This window comes from Salvia miltiorrhiza, chromosome 7 (assembly GCF_028751815.1).
Source record: "Salvia miltiorrhiza cultivar Shanhuang (shh) chromosome 7, IMPLAD_Smil_shh, whole genome shotgun sequence".
Taxonomy (NCBI): domain Eukaryota; kingdom Viridiplantae; phylum Streptophyta; class Magnoliopsida; order Lamiales; family Lamiaceae; genus Salvia; species Salvia miltiorrhiza.
The window spans coordinates 11,562,719-11,582,630 of NC_080393.1; the positions used below are offsets into that span (position 1 = coordinate 11,562,719).

Genomic DNA, 19,912 nt, shown 5'->3' on the forward strand with positions numbered 1-19,912 from the left:
TTTATCAACATCTAATATAAACGAAGCAAAAAAAAAGAACATTTAAGGAATGTGTAGGCAACGCGAATTTTACAAACAAATTAAGAAAAGACATTTATTTATTTTATATCTTTATTTAGTTTTAAAATTTGATAAAATTCAAGATTAAATTATGTATTAAGATCCTGCAATCTCAAATCAAAGATCTTTCATATGCAAAAAATTGATCATTTTAATAAAATATCGACTCAACTCGATTAACCATAGAAATAGAAATGAAGGAAAGATGATGGATGTAGATATTGAAAATCAATAACTGAGGATCCATTGAATCCCACATGAAGAGAATGAAGAGGCCGCCATTATTCATCAATAAATGCACATCATACATAGTCGGGCTACAATCATCGCATTTTATTTTATTTGCATAAAATACTAATTAATTTTGGTTTGAACGGAATCTTTGGAAAAATAGCTTGAAACCATTTTACGTCTTTTGTCTTCCCAATTTTATTCCAAAACAACATTAACGTGCATGTCATCTAATAAAACAATAATTAATTATTTTATTAGGCACACCATATTTATCTTTGTATACATATATATACCTGTCACATTGCATGCTCACACTCTGTGCTATATAGTAATATGACGTCAAAATTCGATGTTAAATATATTAAAGATTGTAAAACGATTATAACTTCGTTAAGAGGTTATTTTAGAAAACATTTGCATGGTAGCTATTTAGTATATGATGAGATATATGAATAGATTATTGATATTGCAAATTCGTTCATTAATTTATTAATTTCAATAGAAGCCTCAAATTTTAATTATAATTCTAATTATATTAATGACACATGCATGCATTGTTGAAAAAAATGCATGACACATGCATGCATAAAAGTAATGAAACTTGGCAATCAAATCCTTTAATTTTGCCACCCCTAATTAATGGTGGGGTCTGGTCAAGTAACCAATGGCTGAAAATGATCAATGCTTCAATTCTTTGGACTGTGGGAAGAGAGTATATATAATAGCGGATAATTTCACACGCACAAAGATATAATTTAAATATATAAATATAAATATTTGATTAGCCATCCATCTAATTACTTTCAACACAAAATCTTGGGTACACCTGGGTGTACCGTACAACCGGTTTGACCCGTGTCCATAATAGTATTATTTATATGGGTTGGGTCAGGGTATGGATTCAAATCAGGGTATGGGTCAAAATTTTAGTGAAAGTATAACCCGGTTGTACGGTACACCCGGGTGTACCCAAGATCACCTCTTAATTCAATTAATCAACCATAAAAATCAAGAGTCATAATTAGTTTAATTTTAGACAACATTATGATTTAAGGATGATTTTTATTTCAACCATATATATGTCCCAATAAGTTTACGAGGGATATATATACATATATGTACAAATTAAATTCTTATCATTTTAATACGAGTTAGTGGAGTCAGCTTAATGATCTTACTAATATCTTAAGATTATTATTCTAAAAAACGAGTTGCTACACAATTCATTCAAATTTTGGCTCAGATTAATTAGGCTTAATTTTTTTTCTCCGAGCTAAAAATGTTCGATTTTATCTTTTTCTTTGATTCGATCTAATTAATTGGGTCAATTCATAAATTTCTATCTGAATTGAAATCTCTAAATCACACGTAACCTACAAACAGTGGTGGATCTACGTGGGGCGGTGGGGTACCACCGTACCCCTAAAATTTTTCTTCTTTTAAGTAGTAATATTATATCCCCACGCCCCAACCCAGTAGTGCCTTAAGCTTGTTGTATGAATATATGTTTGGGATTCGGCCCCTTAATCTATACTATAATATATAAAAGACCAATTTAACGGTAACTTATTCCCGCTTAAACCAAAAATATCCCGCTAAAATCGAATTGCAGTTGTAGCAACTGTATTGCTAAAAACATGGTTGAGAGTTCTGAAAAGATTTGCCAAAATTAATTATTAACTATTTTCCGCTAAAATTGAATTACCGTGAATAACAGTTGTACTGCTTAAAGAAACGTGGCAATTACCGAGAAATCTTCACAATTTATTAGCTAAATCCTGAATTTAATATGCCAGCAACATCTATAATGCTAACATTTATCGAGATGTGTTGAAAATTGTGTTACATCTATAATGCTTATAACTATTTTTGTAATGTGTATCCCATCAAAATCGTGAATAGATTCAACAAAAATAAAACTAAATATATTAAAATTTTTGTAATACATATCCCAAACCCACGTCCAATACACCCACGATAATCAACAAGTGCAGTTATTAATCGTGTACAAAAAACTAACTTTTGAATTATCTATATATTCACTACTCATCTATATATACCATATATAAAAGAGGACTTTTCTTCCTTCATATTTTTCTCTCTTCTCCCATCAATTTTTTTTTTCTCTTTTCTTTTTATAAATTTAATTCTTTTCTAAATATTATCAAATATAATTTATAAAAAAAATATTTAATATGATATAAAAATTAACAAAAATGAATTTAAATCGAATAGGTGATTAAAATTTTAATACATTTTATTTTTGTTTCTCTTTGTTAAAATTTTAATACTTTTATTTATGTTTGTGTATGAAAATAACATATCATTTAATTATATTTTATTTATGTTTAATATTTATATTTATTTATTTAAATAACATATCATTTAATTTTGATTTCACCGTGCATCGCACGGATGGTCGTGCTAGTTAAAGTTTAAAACGGCAGCTGCTATGATAGGGTAACAAATATAAAAAGAATTACACAAATCAAATTTGAGAGAAATTAACGAGATAGAGTCAAAGGAGAGAGAAAGTGCCAGTGCCCCTAACACACAACACAACAAGTAATTTTAAGAAAAATATTTTATTGATTTTAAATTCATCATGTCCTCTATTTTCGTATAGAATTTGATTCTTTTATCTAATTATAAGGTATTATATATATTTCTTTTGTTTAAATTAGGGTAGTATATAATGCATCTAATCTATTTGATAAAATGACTTAGTAATTCTTGCCTATTTGATATGCAAATATGTTTTTGAATAATTTTAAATTTGTATTTTTTTTATATTAAATTAAGTATTATTATGTTTATGTTTATGAGATTATTTTTTCGTACTCCCAATTTAAAAATCCTAAATCCACCATCGCCTACAAACACCAATAATGCAATTTAAAGTTACTAAATAATCTTTTATTTCCATAAGTTTTATAATTAATGGTATTGAACACGTGCAGAATGAAGTAAATATTGAAGGTGTAGAGTTGAAGGTGTTGAGGAACTCAAGAGACACATTAATTAAACGCAGCCTCCAAAAGTGATGAAGACAATGCTTTATATGGCGATGTGTTCCCTGCAACAAACATAAAAAAACCAAATACATATTGAATTCGAATCCCAATCCCTCAATCTCATCGTACCCTTCAACCCTACCATCTGAATCGCACCAATTTCGGACCTTAATGATAATTGCGTTGCTGATAAAGTTGGCGGAGAAGAAGAAGTCGCATGAATTGGAATCATCACCTTCTCTTCTGCCTTAATTCTCTGCAACTACCTATACTCATAACTCATCATATATATTATTCATTTCTTCATCTTCACATATGAATACCATCTTACTAATTACTCTTATCATCTTTTACTATATATACATAATTGTAATCTCATTCTTAAAATTCCAATTTAATTTACTCTTGTTTCATAAGTTGAATAAACGTGTAAACTATATATATATATCTAGAGTTACCTTGGACGACGTAACCAATCTTGCAAGCGAAGCCATGTGGGTGCAGAACAAGTCTACCGGCGCCGACTGCCGGAGTTTTGGGCGTAGTAACCGCCACCTTCTCCTTCAACCTTCTGTGCGTGTAAATTCAACTCCATCAAATGGAACACCAGAGGATTTGAGATAGAAACGTACGTGAAAATACACATATAAGATGCCTCCTATTTATAATATACAAAACCTTAACTTTGTCGACACCATTTTTCTCTACTAACCAAGAGGGATCGGAGTATATGAATTGTTCGTTTAGTTTCCCATAAATTTATAATATTAAATGTAATATATACTCCATCCCTCTCAATTTAATTAATAGGCCATTGGATCTAGCTAGGCACAGATGCTAAGAAATAAATAGTTTATAATAAATAAGATAATTTTTTAAAAAAATAAAATAAAAAAATAGGAGATAAAATGAATACTATCTTATTTTTTAAGTGAAAAGAGACATGATATTCGTGGGCCACAAATATCATTGATATAAATAAAAAGTTGAGTGAGATTGTTTGTTATGTATTTACTTTCATTTTGAGAAGTGACAATTAAATTGGGATATTCAAATAAGAAAAATATGGCCTATTAAACCAAAATGGAGGGAGTATTATATAATTATTTTAAATTTAGAAATAAAGGAAATACTAGTAATTGATATCAAAATAATAATTTATCATATTACATTATTTTCCTTAAATTAAATATAGTATAATTAAAATATAATAGGCAAACTAAATTTAATTTGTAAGCAAAACTCTCCTTATATTACTATAAATTAATAACTGCATTTTCGTGAAATTTTCTTATGAAAAAAAAAATCCGCAAGCGAGAAATTTCTGGATGATCACCGTCATATATTTATAGGTTATGGAAATGTAATTTAAGAAAGTAGAAGGTTTGTTTTGTTGTCATCATTAATCACAATACTATGAAATTTGGCGAAGTTTTGCATAGATAATTAGGCGTCCTTGGACGGGACCTAGATGGTTTCGTGTGATCTTGCATTATCTTTTCCCTCCTAATTAACTTATTTTAGTATAATAATAACTAATTATATTTCAAAATTTTGAGCCAATTACAAAAATTGAATTTATTCGGGAATATTGAATTAGGTAAATCTCAAAGATTTTGTTAGTCGTATCCGCGGCAGGTGTGAAGAAATTATTGGAAGGCAAAGGTTGTTTTCCATAAATATAATTTGGAGTGAGCTAATTGAAGACGTGCGATTGCGCAGTTTTTGTAACCATGTCCCAAGTTTCCGTGCCGTCTCCGAATACCACAAGTGAAAACCAAATTGGAGTACTCTCATACTATAATTTGTGTTATAGTATTATGCTTTAAATTGATATATATCTTTAAATTTTGGTACATGCATTTACTAACCCAACCAATTATTGTTATATTTATATGTGTATTTGGAGGGGCACAATTTAATAAAGTTATAGATCCTGATCAAAACGAAACTGGACTACGTAACTGTTATGCTAGCTGATGTGGAAATGCACAAGAATTTCCAAAAATGAGATACACATAAAAGAGGTGAAGTAAAAATACTCTAGGTTGGCAATTGCGCCACAAATTTTCGACAAATGACAATTGCATTAATATCATGTAAAATTATGTTTTATATTAGATGGTTGGGATATGATAATATCCATTCTATTTCTCCATATAATATATAGATTTAAATTTGGACCACATTTTATTTATGTAGCGCAATTAAGCACGTAACACGTGGCAGAGGTCTTTCAAGATAAACTACATGGAAGGGTAAAATAGAAATAAAAAATTAAAAAAAAATGGGTTTAATTTTTTTTTTTCCCACACCGCCACTGCTTTAATTATACATATAATTGAATATATATACATAATCATAAATACTATCAACAACACTAATAAATCAAATTTCCATCAAGTTCAACAATAGATTAAACGCAAATTCTTGGGTCAGATTGGGTCTGACCCGACCCGATAACACAATATATAAATTGCTATTTTCATTAGTTAACAATAAATGAAATTGTGGTACAGTGGTTGTGTGGTCATTCACTCCTTTCTTTCACCAGGGTTCGAATCTTTGTTCTTTTTTTTTATTTATTTATTTTTCTTTTTCTTTCTTTGTTCTTCTTTTTATTTATTTATTTTTCTTGTTCATTTTTTTATGTGCGTTTTCTTTGTTCTTCTTTTTATTTATTTCTTTTTTTATGTGCATTTTTGTTGTTTCTTTGGTACATTTTTTTCTTTTTTCAATTTTTATTAACTATTTAGTGAAGTAATTATTGTCGTAAAAAATGTAATTATTGATATGAATATATGTAATGTTTCAAAATTATTACATTTCTTCACAATAATGTTTATTTTTAGTCATAAAATATTTTACTTTTAGTTATTTGCTCATATAATTATTTTTGTAAGTAAAAGTAATTATTGATATGAAAAAAAGTAATGTTATTTTCATTCGCTAGTACTTTTATTCTTATCTATTTGGTCAAGTAATTATTCTTGTAATAAAAAGTAACTATTGTTATCATGAAATGTAATTTTTCTAAATTATTGCATTTGTTCACGATAATTGTTACTTTTATTCATGAGAATTTGTACTTTTAATTATTTGATCAAATAATTATTATTGTAAGAAAAAGTAATATTTCATATTGAATGAAGTTAAATACTTATATAAACATAAGTATACATTTGTGCGACCAAATGTATATCTTATGCTTATTAAAAGTACATATTCCTATTAGGGTTCAGACTTCTGTGTTCAGGGTTTAGGATTTAGTTTTCACGGTTTAGTGTTCAGGGTTTAGGGTTTAGTGTTCAGGATTTAGGGTTTAAAAATATAATATTTTATATTGAATGAAGGTAAATATTGAAATTAATATAAGTATACATTTGTTAGCACAAATGTATATCTTATTCTTATTAAAAGTAAATATTCCTATTAAGGTTCAAGATTTAGTGTTCAGGGTTTAGGATTTAGATTCCAAGGTTTAGGGTTTAAAAAATATAATACTTTATATTGTATAAAGGTAAATACTTAATTAAAGGAATAATTTTTTGTTATTTCTTTTTTTCGCATGCTAAATTTATCAACTAAAGAGAACACATGTTTTCATTTGACTCATCTTTTATTTTAAGGTTTTTTTTTTCTAGGGTTAATTACGCCAAAAATCATGAACTTTGGGCAAATTTCCAAACTTGCCATGAACTTTTTTTTTTAAATAAAAAATTCCTTGATGGTTGGGGCTCAAACGACGTCGTTTTACCCCCAACCAAACGATGTCATTTTGGTTCACCGCCGGCGACGCCATGTGTAACAGCCCGGCTCCAGACTTGACGACTGTCCCCACAGACCAACACAAGTCTTTTAGCGTGTTTTGTCCTCACTCGCACGCTCCCCGAGAAACTTCCCAGGGGGTCATCCATCCTGAAATTGCTCCAAGCCAAACACGCTTAACCTTGGAGTTTCTTCCATGTGGGCACTAGAAAAAAAGATGTATCTTGGTTATATGAGTAGCACTTATCAAATCATTTAAGCTCTCCTCGAATATGCAGTTCCATACCTGCATATTCTCATAATCTCTCTCGTTCGGGTGTGTTCTGGTTCATCCATGTGCCCCTCCGCTTGGAAGTCTTAATCGGAGCCGCTCCTTGTCCGTGCCTCTTTGCACCGGCGATCACTCCGCACTTCGTCCTCGGGCGTCACACCATGTCACATTTCAGATCACATAAAAGGTGCCATGTCAGCACTCAATTTGGTGATTCTTGAAAGTTCATTGCAAGTTTAGAAATTTGCCCAAAGTTTTATGGCGTAATTAACCCTTTTTTTTATGGCCTCATGCATTTAAGATTCTCTATTGCTCCTTTTGTGTGACATATATATTTTGTTATATACTTAAATACAAGACATTTGACAAATTTAGGGGTTTGTCCAACATAGGGTGTATATATTAGCTTATATAAATTTTAAATTTCAAGATTTTAGTATTGTCACATGTCAATTATTCATGGATACAATAACTAATAAAAATAAAATTAAATGATAATTATATACTTTAATTTGATGGAATAAATCATGATTAATAATTAACTAATAAAATTAAAATTAAAGAATCCTACGATGATCCTATGATGGAAGGAAATAAAAACAAAATTGAAAGTGAAAGATAAAAGTGAGTCAATTATGGTACATTAACGTCAAATTCTTCTATTACTACCACTCACACTCAGACTCAGCCGTAAATCCTTCATATTTTTACAAGAAGATCGGTCAGCGTGAAGATTAGATAGAAGAATCAATGTAGTCTGTATTTTGATAATATAAAGTCAATAAGATTGTCTATCGAAACGAGTGTCTATATATTTTAATAAAGGGAAAAATTCATTTGGCCAGATTTTAACCATATAATATGGATTTTTTTATATAAAATTCATGTATTTAATTTGTTACATTTAAAATAAAAATACAATTTAGTTATTAGTTTTTTTTTTTTTACCCATTATGACTATTTTTTATTTCTTTTAAAAAAATACTAATAAAATAAATAAATGCAAAAATATAAAAATAATTACTCCATATCAATGCCAAATAGCATGAGTAGTCTTTCATAAAATAGGGTAATTGGATTGACATCATAGAAAGCGAAATACATAGATCCCAATTAACGATCAAGTCCAAGTTGATGAAAAAAAGCCGTCAAATTGTGCGTAGAAGATCCATTTTCCGCCGCAGCTTCTCTGGCGAGTCCCTTCCATTTGTTGGCGTTGTCTCTGAATTGAATGCTCTTCTGACCCCCATCCATCACTTCCTCGACACACCTCCTTATCTCCCCACTCTCCACGACCCCATCCTCCTTCGGTTTCACTCTTACTCCTATCCTCCACACATCCTCAATCAACTTCGCATTGGTCCCCTGATCCGTCCAATGGGGGAACGCCACCACGCCCACCCCACACGACAAGCTCTCCAGACTCGAGTTCCATCCGCAGTGCGTCACGAAGCATCCCAGCGACGGGTGCGTCAGGACCTCGAGCTGGGAGCACCACGCCACAATCTTCCCCATCTCCCCCAAATCCTTCAACCACCTCAACTCCTCGAACCACCCACAGGAACGGCCTACCGGCGTCGAGCAGGCCCTTGGCGATCTCCTCCATCTGCACCTTCGGGAGCTTCAACAGACTGCCAAACGACACGTAAACCACCGACGATTGGGGCTTCGAGTTCAGCCACTCGATGCAGTCGTCGGATTTCTCGAAGAGGTCGGCGCCGAACGACTTATCGGACGGATCCTTGCCGTCGATGAAAGCGGAGGGAATCAACGGGCCAACTCCGATCATCTCGTATCCGGGGATGGCGCCCAGCGCTTCCGCCTCCAACGCGTCGAAAGTGTTGACGAGCACTCTCGGCTTCGTCTCTGCATCCAGCGCTTCGAGCTGCTCTTTAAACGTGGGGAGCATTAAGGCATGCGCGTCCGAGCTTGACGGAAGCATGAAGGAAGGGAGGTCGCTCTTGGAGAGCAGCGGAGCTCCGGGGATCTGAATTCTCCACGAGGGATCATCGGAGTTTGCGGTGATTTCGTCTGCAAAACCGTTGAAGTAGTGGTAGTATATGCTCAAAACGGTGGCCGGTTGGATCCAGAGAAGCGCGCTGGGAATGTGGAGGTCACGCGCCACCTCGGACGCCCAGGGGAGGAGGAGGGTGTAGATTAGGGTTGTGATGGGGCGGCTCTGGTCGGCGGCGGTGCGGATGGCGTCTTTCAAGGCCTTGGAGCCGTGGCTTCGTATCTCGGTCATTAACTTAGTGACGTCGTCGCCCATGTTGAATCCGTCGTCGAATCCGTCGGAAAATTCGACGAAGGTGAGGCCCTTGGTTAGGTTGGTGGTGGTGGACTTGGCCATGCGGCGGCGTGCGGATGTGCAGGTGGCGAATGTGACGTGGATGCCCATGCTCATCAGCTTCTTCGCGAACTGAAGGGCAGGGTTGATGTGGCCTTGGGCCGGGAAGGTTACTAGGAGCACGTGGCGCTGTTCCATTCGTCAACCGGGATTTTTGTGCGTTTGAGTATATATATATATATATATATATGCACAAAAGGGACGATGAATTCTAGTGAGAGTAGTGCTTGTGAGTTGTGAGTGCAGCGAGCGAGGTTAATTGGGATGTTTATTCAGGTTATGATCCAAGTGATATATATGTGTATATGTATAGAGAGATAAGTCTTGGTGTGTGGTTGGTGATTAGTGGAGGCATGAGTGTGTGACGTTTGAGCTGACGACGACTGAAAATACAGTACCAAAGATGAATTTTCCTTATCCTGGTTGGATTATATATGAGGTTGAGATGAAACCAAGGCTTTGCAGTTTCTGCATACAACATCACATGTACGTGGGTTTCATAGTTCCAACATCAAACAACAACAAAATTAGAGTTTAGAGATGATGTTTGTGGTGCAGTCATGCGTGACATTGCGGTGGTTGCTGACGTTGCACGTACCAGGGCCTATCTAAGCACATTCACTTAATATAAGGTGCTCCACATGTAGCATGTAGGATTAGATAGGATTAATCTTATACTCCCTCCGTCCACGAAATGAGTACCCATTTGTGGACGGCACGGGTTTTAAGAAATGTATGGAGTGTAGTGTGAATAGTTTAAGGGTCCCACTTTTTGAGTGTATTAATTAAAGAGATGTGTGGGGTACACTTGCCAAAAAGGGAAATGGGTACTCATTTCGTGGACGGACGAAAAAGGAAATATGGGTACTCATTTCGTGGACGGAGGGAGTAATATTTTGTTCGATTCAATAGATACAACTCGATATTTATCTCAGAGACTATGTCAACGTAAGATTAATCATGAATTATGAATTTTGACTTACTCCTATAACAAATTAATTTCAAATCAATTTAATTTTAAGTAATTTTAGAATAATTTAATCTCGAGTAACCAACCATCCCCATAAACTCTAATTAAGCGTTTCTAATTTCGAGTTAGTTACTTTTCATATATATATATATATATATATATATATATATATATATATATATATATAGGGGGCCGCTCCAATGAGACCCCCTAATTTTAGTGAGATTTAGGGCACGATCTGGTGCGTTTATTTTGTCAATCCTATGGCTGATATTGTATCTGGAGGGTGATTTTTTTTCGCAGGGTTCGAATCCTGGAGGGAGCAAAATATTTTAAATTTTGTTATTCATCAGTATATACTGCATTGTTCATCAGTATATACGGCCATGTTCATCAGTATATATGTCTTGTTCATTACGAATTTTTTAAATTTTATTTTTCATCAGTATATACATCTTGTTCATTAGATATACGTTTTGTTCATTAGTATTATATGTCTTATTCATTGTACTCATGTTACACGAAAAATAGGGGGTCTCACTGGAGCGCGCCCCTATATATATATATATATATATATATATATATATATATATACTTTTAGTATTTTTACTTTTCATTATTGATGATTCTCCCTCCCATCAATTTTTATATATGTCGATTGATGAATTTTGTTTTTTCACAATTTAATTGATGTTTTGAATTTTCTTGTCAAATGTATGTTCTTATTTATTTCATTAATGCCCGTTATCATTTCCGTTATTTTTACTTTTTAAATTAAATAGTGAAAGTCATTGAAAATAGAATATTATTAAATGAGATTAATTTAGTTATAATATTTTTTCTTAATAAATGGGCACCTATGGGATGAAGAGAGTTATCTGAGTATCTAGGATGAGGAATGAGATTCAGTGTACCACACTTTATGTCACACTTTGTGTCCCACTTTCAATTCTATTTATTTTCTTATATATTTTTTCTTCAATTTCAACTTTATATGCTTTAGTTTAATTTTGTGATTATTAACTAGGGTTTATTCCATCCATCTAGGGTATATAATTATTTTTTATCATTTAATTTCACTTTTATTAGTTAATAATAGGTTGATAAATTCAAAGTCATGGTATATACTTTTTAAAAAATTTAATTTTTTAAAATAAAAATTAAATATAATTCATAGTATCATAATAAATTTTATTTTTACAAAAAATATTTTTAAAATAATAGATATAAAAATGGTACACAGTGACACACATAAAATTGTGGGACACTGGATCTCATCCCTAGGATGAAGGGGGTGGGGGCATAGAAATGGGAAGACGATAGCAATGGGACAGAGGGCGTGTAATACAACTCGTTATTTCTTACTAAGTTGATAACAATTTTGAATTTAGAAGTATAAGATATGATTCACGCTCGGAGAAAGAAAATAGAATTTTATTTTAGTTCCAACAAAATGACTTACAAAATCTTTTGTTAAACATCATACATGCATGTGTTCAATAATATGCTAAAATGCATGCATAAACTTATATTCAACATTAAGAATAAAACAATTAATTAATTTACGATTTTATAAAATAATAAAAGAAAAAATCTAAAGAACCTTGAAAGCACATTAAGAATAAAACAAAACTATGCTTATATCCTTCCTATCACAAAAATTTGTTTAGACCTTAAATTATAAATATGTAAAAATTATAAACTATTTGATAAACAATATTAACAGATCATATAAGATTAAGTCGGCATCGCCACAACCTTAGCGTTAAACTTTGCCAAACTTGATTAACCCAATTAAACGTCAAACTTGGCTTTCAGCCCTCGCCAATCATGAATATTGGCACAACACAAAACAACTCGATTTAAATCTAAACACAACATAAAAATAGCACAAAAACAAGATCCATCAAGCCCTGTCAACCCTGAAAGACATAAAATGATTTAATTAGGCTTGATCCGAGTTGCCTAATAAATGAACCTTAGTACTAGGTTTATTTATCACCTATAAATAAGAATTTTCATGTACAAATTTGAGGATCACAAAGTCATTCATTATTCACTAGCTAAAAGTAAAAGTTCTCTATTGATCTCTTTACATATTCAATGCATTTTCAGATTCACATATCCAACTATACTACTTGCTTGGTTTTCTCTATTTCTATAAATTTGTTATTGAGATTCAAACCAAACTAAACATTACAACTATAATTAAATTGCATTTTAAGAATGGCAACTAAGAAAGTTTATTTTAATGTAAAGAAATAGTCAACTCAATATTAATATTCATTGAACAAACAACGTATAGTAGTTTCAGTGATTATATATAGAGAACATAGTATATTAGTATTGTAACATCATATCAAACATAGAATATAAACACGTGCGATATAAATACTTTTAATGGGCATTTATTATAGTTACAAATTATGTTGATTATAGAAAAAAATTGATTATAATTATATATGTGTTTAAATGAATAATAATTATTAAAAATTTATAAATTAGAAATAAAAAAAGAGGTAATATATGAAATTGACCATTTTCCTATATAGAAAATTTAAAAATAAGCCTATCAATTAAATTTTTTAAAAATTAACCACTTCTTTTGCAAAAGTACAAAATTCCCCTAACAAAAAAAATAAAAAAATTGGCCACTATCTTCTCTCCCTCACAATCTACTTCATATCTTTGTGTGTGCGCGCTGCGTTGAGTAACAAAAGCAACATGTATTGATGTTGAAATCGTTTTTGCAACTGGCAATTAATTGAAGCTGCTGGTTGGATTTTGCATGTTGTTTGTTGCGCTTGCTAATAGAATCAGTGTGCGTTTATTAGCTTGGCTTCATGTTTGATTAGGTTACTTTTTGAGCATTTCCAATACAAGATTGAAAAGGAGATGCATCTTCACACTAAACTATTATGAGCATTTCCAATACAAGATTTGTGATTGAAAAGTGTGTTAATTTCAATTTTTTATTGCTTATCTACTTTCTATTTTGTTTTTTCTTTTGTTAATTTATTATTTTAATTTGTTTTCATTTTTTTTCATTCTCCCAACTGCAATAATTTTTTGTAAGTTTTATAAAATATTTTGGAGTTTTATTGGAGATATCATATAATTTGTTTCCATTTTTTTTCATAACTTTGGCATTTTCAAAAAATAAATACTATTTATGCACTTTGTAATTTGTTTTTAGCCAAAATATAAGTTTTCTTTGATTCCACGGTTCGATGGACATGTAAATCAATTTCAATCCCATCGTTTAATTTTATTATTTAATACTTTCTGTGTCCCATTAAGCTTGTTCAACTTCTTTTGGACACGATTATTAAAGAGAGTTGATTAGTGTGTAAAGGTGTGTGACCATATTATTTGTAGTGTAAAATAATACCAAAATAGAAACAAGAGAAGATCAATGGGACAACCCAAAAAAGAAAAACAAGACAAGATTAATGGAACGAAGGGAGTATTTTATAGAATAATTTATTAAATTTTATATTAATTAAAAATAAATGTTAAATTAATTTTATTAAATTAAGAGAATAAATGTGAAATTTCATTAAATTTTTAATAAATATTGAATGAGTTAAAAGTGGGTCCATAATGATGTCAGCAAAAATCTTGAATTTGATGAGGTATTGTTGGGGGTAAAATGAGAGGAATATGATGATGTGTTTAAGACGATGTCAGCAAAAACGTTAAAATGAGGAGGTATTGCTCAAGATGGTCTAGGATGAATTCTGCCAAAAAAAAAAGTTGGCCATAAATTTTAAATATCATCATTAGCACCTTTCAAATGTATTTGTTTATTGTGTTAATAGGGGAATCTACCCACATTGATAAAATGTCTTGCAAAACTACCCACTTTCAAAGTCAAAGACCGAAAAGCAAGTTTGATGGTGATGGGTTGCTTGGTTTTTTGTGTAAAAGTTGATGATGATGTAAATTGTGTAAGAGTTGTGTAAGAAAACAGTTAAAATTGGTACAAAATGTGAGAAAATGTCAACTCACGTCACTTTCATGCATTATAAGATTAAATAGATTTGCAAATTTTGAATAAATTAGGGGACGTTTGTGTGTTACAAACATTAATACGAAGGCCAAAAAAATCACGAATATGTCAATTCTTAAGCAAAATTTTTTTTTGAAACCAGTGAACCACGTATCCGCCAGTAATTCGTAGCCGGCCGCAGTAGCAGCTGAAGTTTGTGACCGGCGGCTACTAATTACTGGCGGGTACTTGTGTTATTCGCTTCAAAAAAAAAATTGTTCATAATTAACATGATTGTGAATTTTTATCCTTCGTGAATTTTTATTGTTACATATGCACCGTTATTTTTATATTTTTATTTAATTTTACAAGGGGAAATATGAGAGATAGTGAAATATTTACAGTACAAGAAGTACACATGGATGGGAAATATAAGAGATAGTGAATCTGCCAAAATTTGGATTATAGTGGGGGTAATAACACTCACTTTATGCATGATTTGACTGCACATAAAATAATAGACTTGCACATAAAATAATAAGAAATTATATACCAATTATTTGGAAATTCATATATTCGGAAATGAAATAATATTCTATAGCCAAAAAGTAAAGTATCCGCCATAAAATTATTTTCTTTATCAGTAGCCGCTAACAAAAAAGATATGGCGGCTACTGGGTCCTTTGTACGATTTTCTGGCGGATACTGGGTCTGTGAGGCAGAAAATATTATTTTATGTCAAAATATGTATAATTTTTAATTTTTCAGCTTGTTATGAATGTTTAAATATAACATACGCATTCCTCTTTTGTATTTGTTGTTTTTTTTTTTGTTAATTTTTTAGTAAAAAATTAAAAGTACATACTGAGAAGGTGACTCTGCAAAAATTTTGGTTGTAGTGGGGCATTAATGCTAATTTTATGCATGTGTGAGGTGACATGCAATAATAGATTGAAGCCGTATTGAATGAACACTACACTTCACGTGAACTTTTTGTAAGGAATCAAGTTTAGTCCTTATAAGGCTGCATTTGTGAATGACCAAAACACAAATTGAAATACTCACCTTGAATTTCATAAATTCAGGCATACCCTAAAGATTTGAGTGGTTTTGTGCGAGAGCAGGCAATTTGTGTTGAATTTCAGCCCGAAAAGGTGATTCTCCTGTATTGTTTGTATAAATTATAGTTTGCATGTTTAATCGTATGTTGTTTTTAACGTTGAGAGCATGTTTTACGTTATTTTAATGAATTTCTTTATTATCTGAAATTTAAAAGCATGTTAGGGAAATATTAAACCTGTTTCTAATATAATTGAATGTTTTGAACAAAAAAAATGAAGTATCCGCTAGAATTTCATTAGCCGCCGACAATAGCCGCCGACCCCACAAGGTCAGCGGCTACTGGTGATGGATAACAATATTCTGGCGGATACTTCATTTTTCGAGCTTATTGTGATGTTTTGAACTTTTTAAGCGTATTTTAATACTATATTTTATGTGGTTTTATAGATGGAATTCGTGAGATACATATATGTGAGATACAACGGAGTCGTCGATGGTATATACTATGTTGGCGGGGCTACGGAGGTCCTTCCCCTCTTAAATGAAACAGTTGCGAGCCTGATATACAGCATCAACAATGTAATGACAACGCATTCGTTGAGCCCGAACTATCAATTGTATTATTTGGCGACCAATCGATTTGGAAGGGAGACGAAATGCGTAATAAGTGACGACGATGATGTGCAAGGCTTGTTGGAAACTGTTGAATATCCCATGGTGTACGTTGAGCACAACAACGACCCGGTCGAAGAAACGTACATCCCTACTTTTGATTTTGCCCAGGCTTCGGGATACGGAGATGATGAAGCACAATCTAGTCAGTATGAGACGTCGTATCATGCTCGCGAGAGCGCGCCTCCAACACAGTACTTTTCATGGGATGGGCAACCGTTGGACGAATCCGCATGGAATCTGAATGAAATATGCGGGAGATTCAACCAGGTGCGGACGGATAAAGCCGTACAACCTGAAGACGAAGCCGAAGAACCTGATGACGATTCTGATGAAGAAGACGAAGAATACGATCCAACGAACGAGTCGGGCACAGATTCTGCCGCCTCTGAGGATTTATTAGACGATGATCTGATAGAGTTCACGGCGACCGAGCGAGCAGGTTGGATCCGACAAAGTAGAACCCGTCACGGAAATACGACGGACTCGACCGGTGATCTATCTAATTGGATAGTTCCGTTGATTCCAGTGGACGCCACGACTTCGCTCGTTGCTCGCGAGAGTGAGCTGTCCAGAGTTGCTGATTTGGGGAAGAACGTTTTTTACAACAGTAAAGAAGAATTGGTCCTTGCTGTTGGCTTCTAGAATATGAAGCAAGGGGCTGAGGCAAAAGTTGTACGCTCAGATCAGGGATGCCTCTATTACAAGTGCAAGCACTGTGATAAGTGCAAGTTCGATGTACGTGCATCTTGTCACGGCGGAGGGATGTGGGGAGTGCATAAGTTTAAAGAGCACTCTTGCCAAGGGGAATTGGGCATTTTGAAACGAATAAAGACACATTCGAATGTGGTTGCAGCTTATGTGGAAAAAAGAATACGCAATGACGGAGAGGTCATTAAGCCGAAATCTATTATGGCGGAGTTGTTACGTGAATTTGGCGTCAGAATCAAATATGATGTCGCGCTGCGTGCAAGAAATCTCAGCTTAGAGAAAATATACGGTCGAATTGATGATTCGTTCCTTCTTCTGCCCAAATATTTGTATGGCTTAAGTCAAGCGAATCCAGGCACCGTGATGGATTTGGAAGTAGACGAAAACAACCGGTTCAAACATCTGTTTCTTGCTCTTGCGGCTTCCATCACACCTTTCTTCTTTTCGCTTCGACCAGTGATTGTGGTCGACGACACACACTTGAAGGGGAAGAACAATGGTATTTTGTTCGTCGCCGTGACAAAAGACGCAAACGAGCAAGTTTTTCCGTTGGCATTTGGTGTCGGGCCGATCGAGAATGATGAGTCATGGAAGTGGTTCCTCTCAAATGTGAGACAAACTTTTGGTCAGCCCGACAACTTACTAGTTGTCTCTGATGCGCATGTCTCCATTGCTAATGCTGTGAAGAGCGAGTTACCAAATGCTACTCACGGTCTTTGCTACTACAACTTGCAGAACAAAATTAAGGGCTACGGGCAAGCTGTTGTTGAGCTTTTCCGCCAGGCTGCATACGCCTACACGGACTCAGAATTTTCACGTGCAATGTCGGATATGGCTCAATTGAAGCCGGCGGCGTACGGGAAGTTGATGCGCGTAGGCCCTGAGAAGTGGGCACGATCACAAAGTCCGGTGACCCGTTATAGTTTTCTTACATCTAATGTTGCCGAGGCTTTGAATGCCCGTTTGTTGTGGGCCAGACGCCTTCCTATATGCTCCATGCTGGAGGCAATCAGGATGGTTCTGGAGCAGTGGTTCAATGACAGACTTGCGTCTGCGGAAGAGAGCGATGACCTTCTTACTCCAGAGGCAACACAGAAGATAAGTGCGGAGATCTCAAAGAGTCGTCGCTACACTGCGAAGAGGACCTCCGAGAGAAAATACAGGGTTCGTGCTGGTGATCGTCGCTTCATGGTTGACCTTCAAGCGAAGAGCTGTGAATGCAATGAATTCGACCTGGACGGCATGCCATGTTCTCATGCGATCGCAGCCATTACGTATGCTAAATCTATTTTATTATAAAATTACAGTTATTAGATGCCTAGTAAATATAATCATTCTTTTCGCAGTGAGGCGAAAGAGCCAGTGGAAGATTACGTGGAAGCTTACTACCTGCGGAGTTCACTGGTTCAAACATACTCCGGTCCAGTAAATCACTTGCCTCCCTTAGAGCATTGGGAAATTCCGTTTGAAGTTGCAACTGATATTGTTTTGCCAAACCTTTCTCGGCGACAAGCTGGTCGACCGAGAGAATATAGAATTCCTTCAGCTGGTGAGAGGCCGACTCAGAGGACTACTACAGCGGATGCATCAAGTAGTCTGGGAAAACGAGCACCCAAAACCTGTGGTCTATGTGGCTCGCCTGGCCACACACGTAGAGCATGCAAGGGTACGGGCTGGGAGCAGTAGTTTAATTTCTTTTTATATTAAATTTCGATGGATATTGATGTTTTTTCATTCCTGTAATTGATGTTCTGAAGTTGGGAGTATTGGATACTGATTGAATAAATTTCGAAGCGATGTCACTTGCATAATATCGATGAACTAGCAAACACCATGGATTTCTCATTATCCGCCAGTAATTCTGCGTTTAGCACTAGTAGCCGCCCAACAAAAATATCCGCGGCTACTGGGCGCGGATATTTATTTACTGGCGGATACTTAGACAATTAGCGGTTTTTTGATGTTTTAGAAGCTGTTGTGCTGCCTGATTTGAAATATTTGAAGTAGAAAACACACGCCTTTAGTAATGACCAACATGGACATGTCTTAACAATTATGAGTTGAAATTATGAATGAGACTTTGGAGAAGTGAACAATGTTTTATATAAAAGTTTAGTTAATAGCATAAAATACCCAGAGATAGCTTGGTTATGCATTAAACTATCAAATAAGATGAAATTTACAAGTAGCCGCCAGAAATTCATTACCCGTCGTCAGTAGCCGCTGACATTTTTTCAAGCGGCTACTGATTGCGGATAATGATTTACTGGCGGCTACTTCAGTAAATCATCTTATTTCATAATTTTATCTAGGATGCAAGTGGAAAATCATAGAAACATACTCAAACAGATACTCCAACCTCTAATCAAAACGTCATTTGCATAATTATCATTTAAATGTATAAATACATAATCTATTTCGATGCGGGGATGCAAAATTCATAGATGCTACTGCCTATCTTGCGCCTATAGTCGGCGGCGTGCCCATTGCCCCACGCAAGGCTCGGCGAGCCTGATATCAAACGCTCCACATACATGCACGCAAAAACACCGGAGCTGCATTGATCTGGATGCTGAAACTGCTCATTCTCGTCGGCATATTGGATTTTAAAGCTTCGCCATGAGAGGTTTTCCAACGGGTTTTGGACAATCTGTGTCCTTTCGAACCACTGGGACACGTCAAGCAGCTTACCCAACAGGCACTGCAGCGGATATAGGGCGGCGATCACATCGAAGCACTTCTGCGGCAGGGTCTTGAACAACTGCGAATCGAAGATGTCGCAAACACCCCTCAGCAAATCCACTCGGCATGT

At 34.2% G+C, this 19,912-nt stretch overlaps 1 protein-coding gene and 1 long non-coding RNA gene across 2 annotated transcripts; both read right to left on the minus strand.

Annotated features, from left to right (window-relative positions):
• Positions 1-3,288: 3,288 nt before the first annotated feature.
• LOC130992704 (uncharacterized) lies at positions 3,289-4,623 on the minus strand. The gene is made up of 2 exons (XR_009091350.1): positions 3,767-4,623; positions 3,289-3,574 (listed from the first exon to the last, which is right to left on the minus strand). It is a non-coding gene; the product is annotated as an uncharacterized LOC130992704 (long non-coding RNA).
• Positions 4,624-8,379: 3,756 nt separating this feature from the next.
• Positions 8,380-9,896, minus strand: LOC130992609 (UDP-glycosyltransferase 75C1-like). Its single transcript, XM_057917314.1, is given in 2 exon segments — positions 8,380-8,899; positions 8,901-9,896. Coding segments are annotated over 2 exon segments (1,371 nt in total). The 5' UTR covers positions 9,833-9,896; the 3' UTR covers positions 8,380-8,460.
• Positions 9,897-19,912: the final 10,016 nt, after the last annotated feature.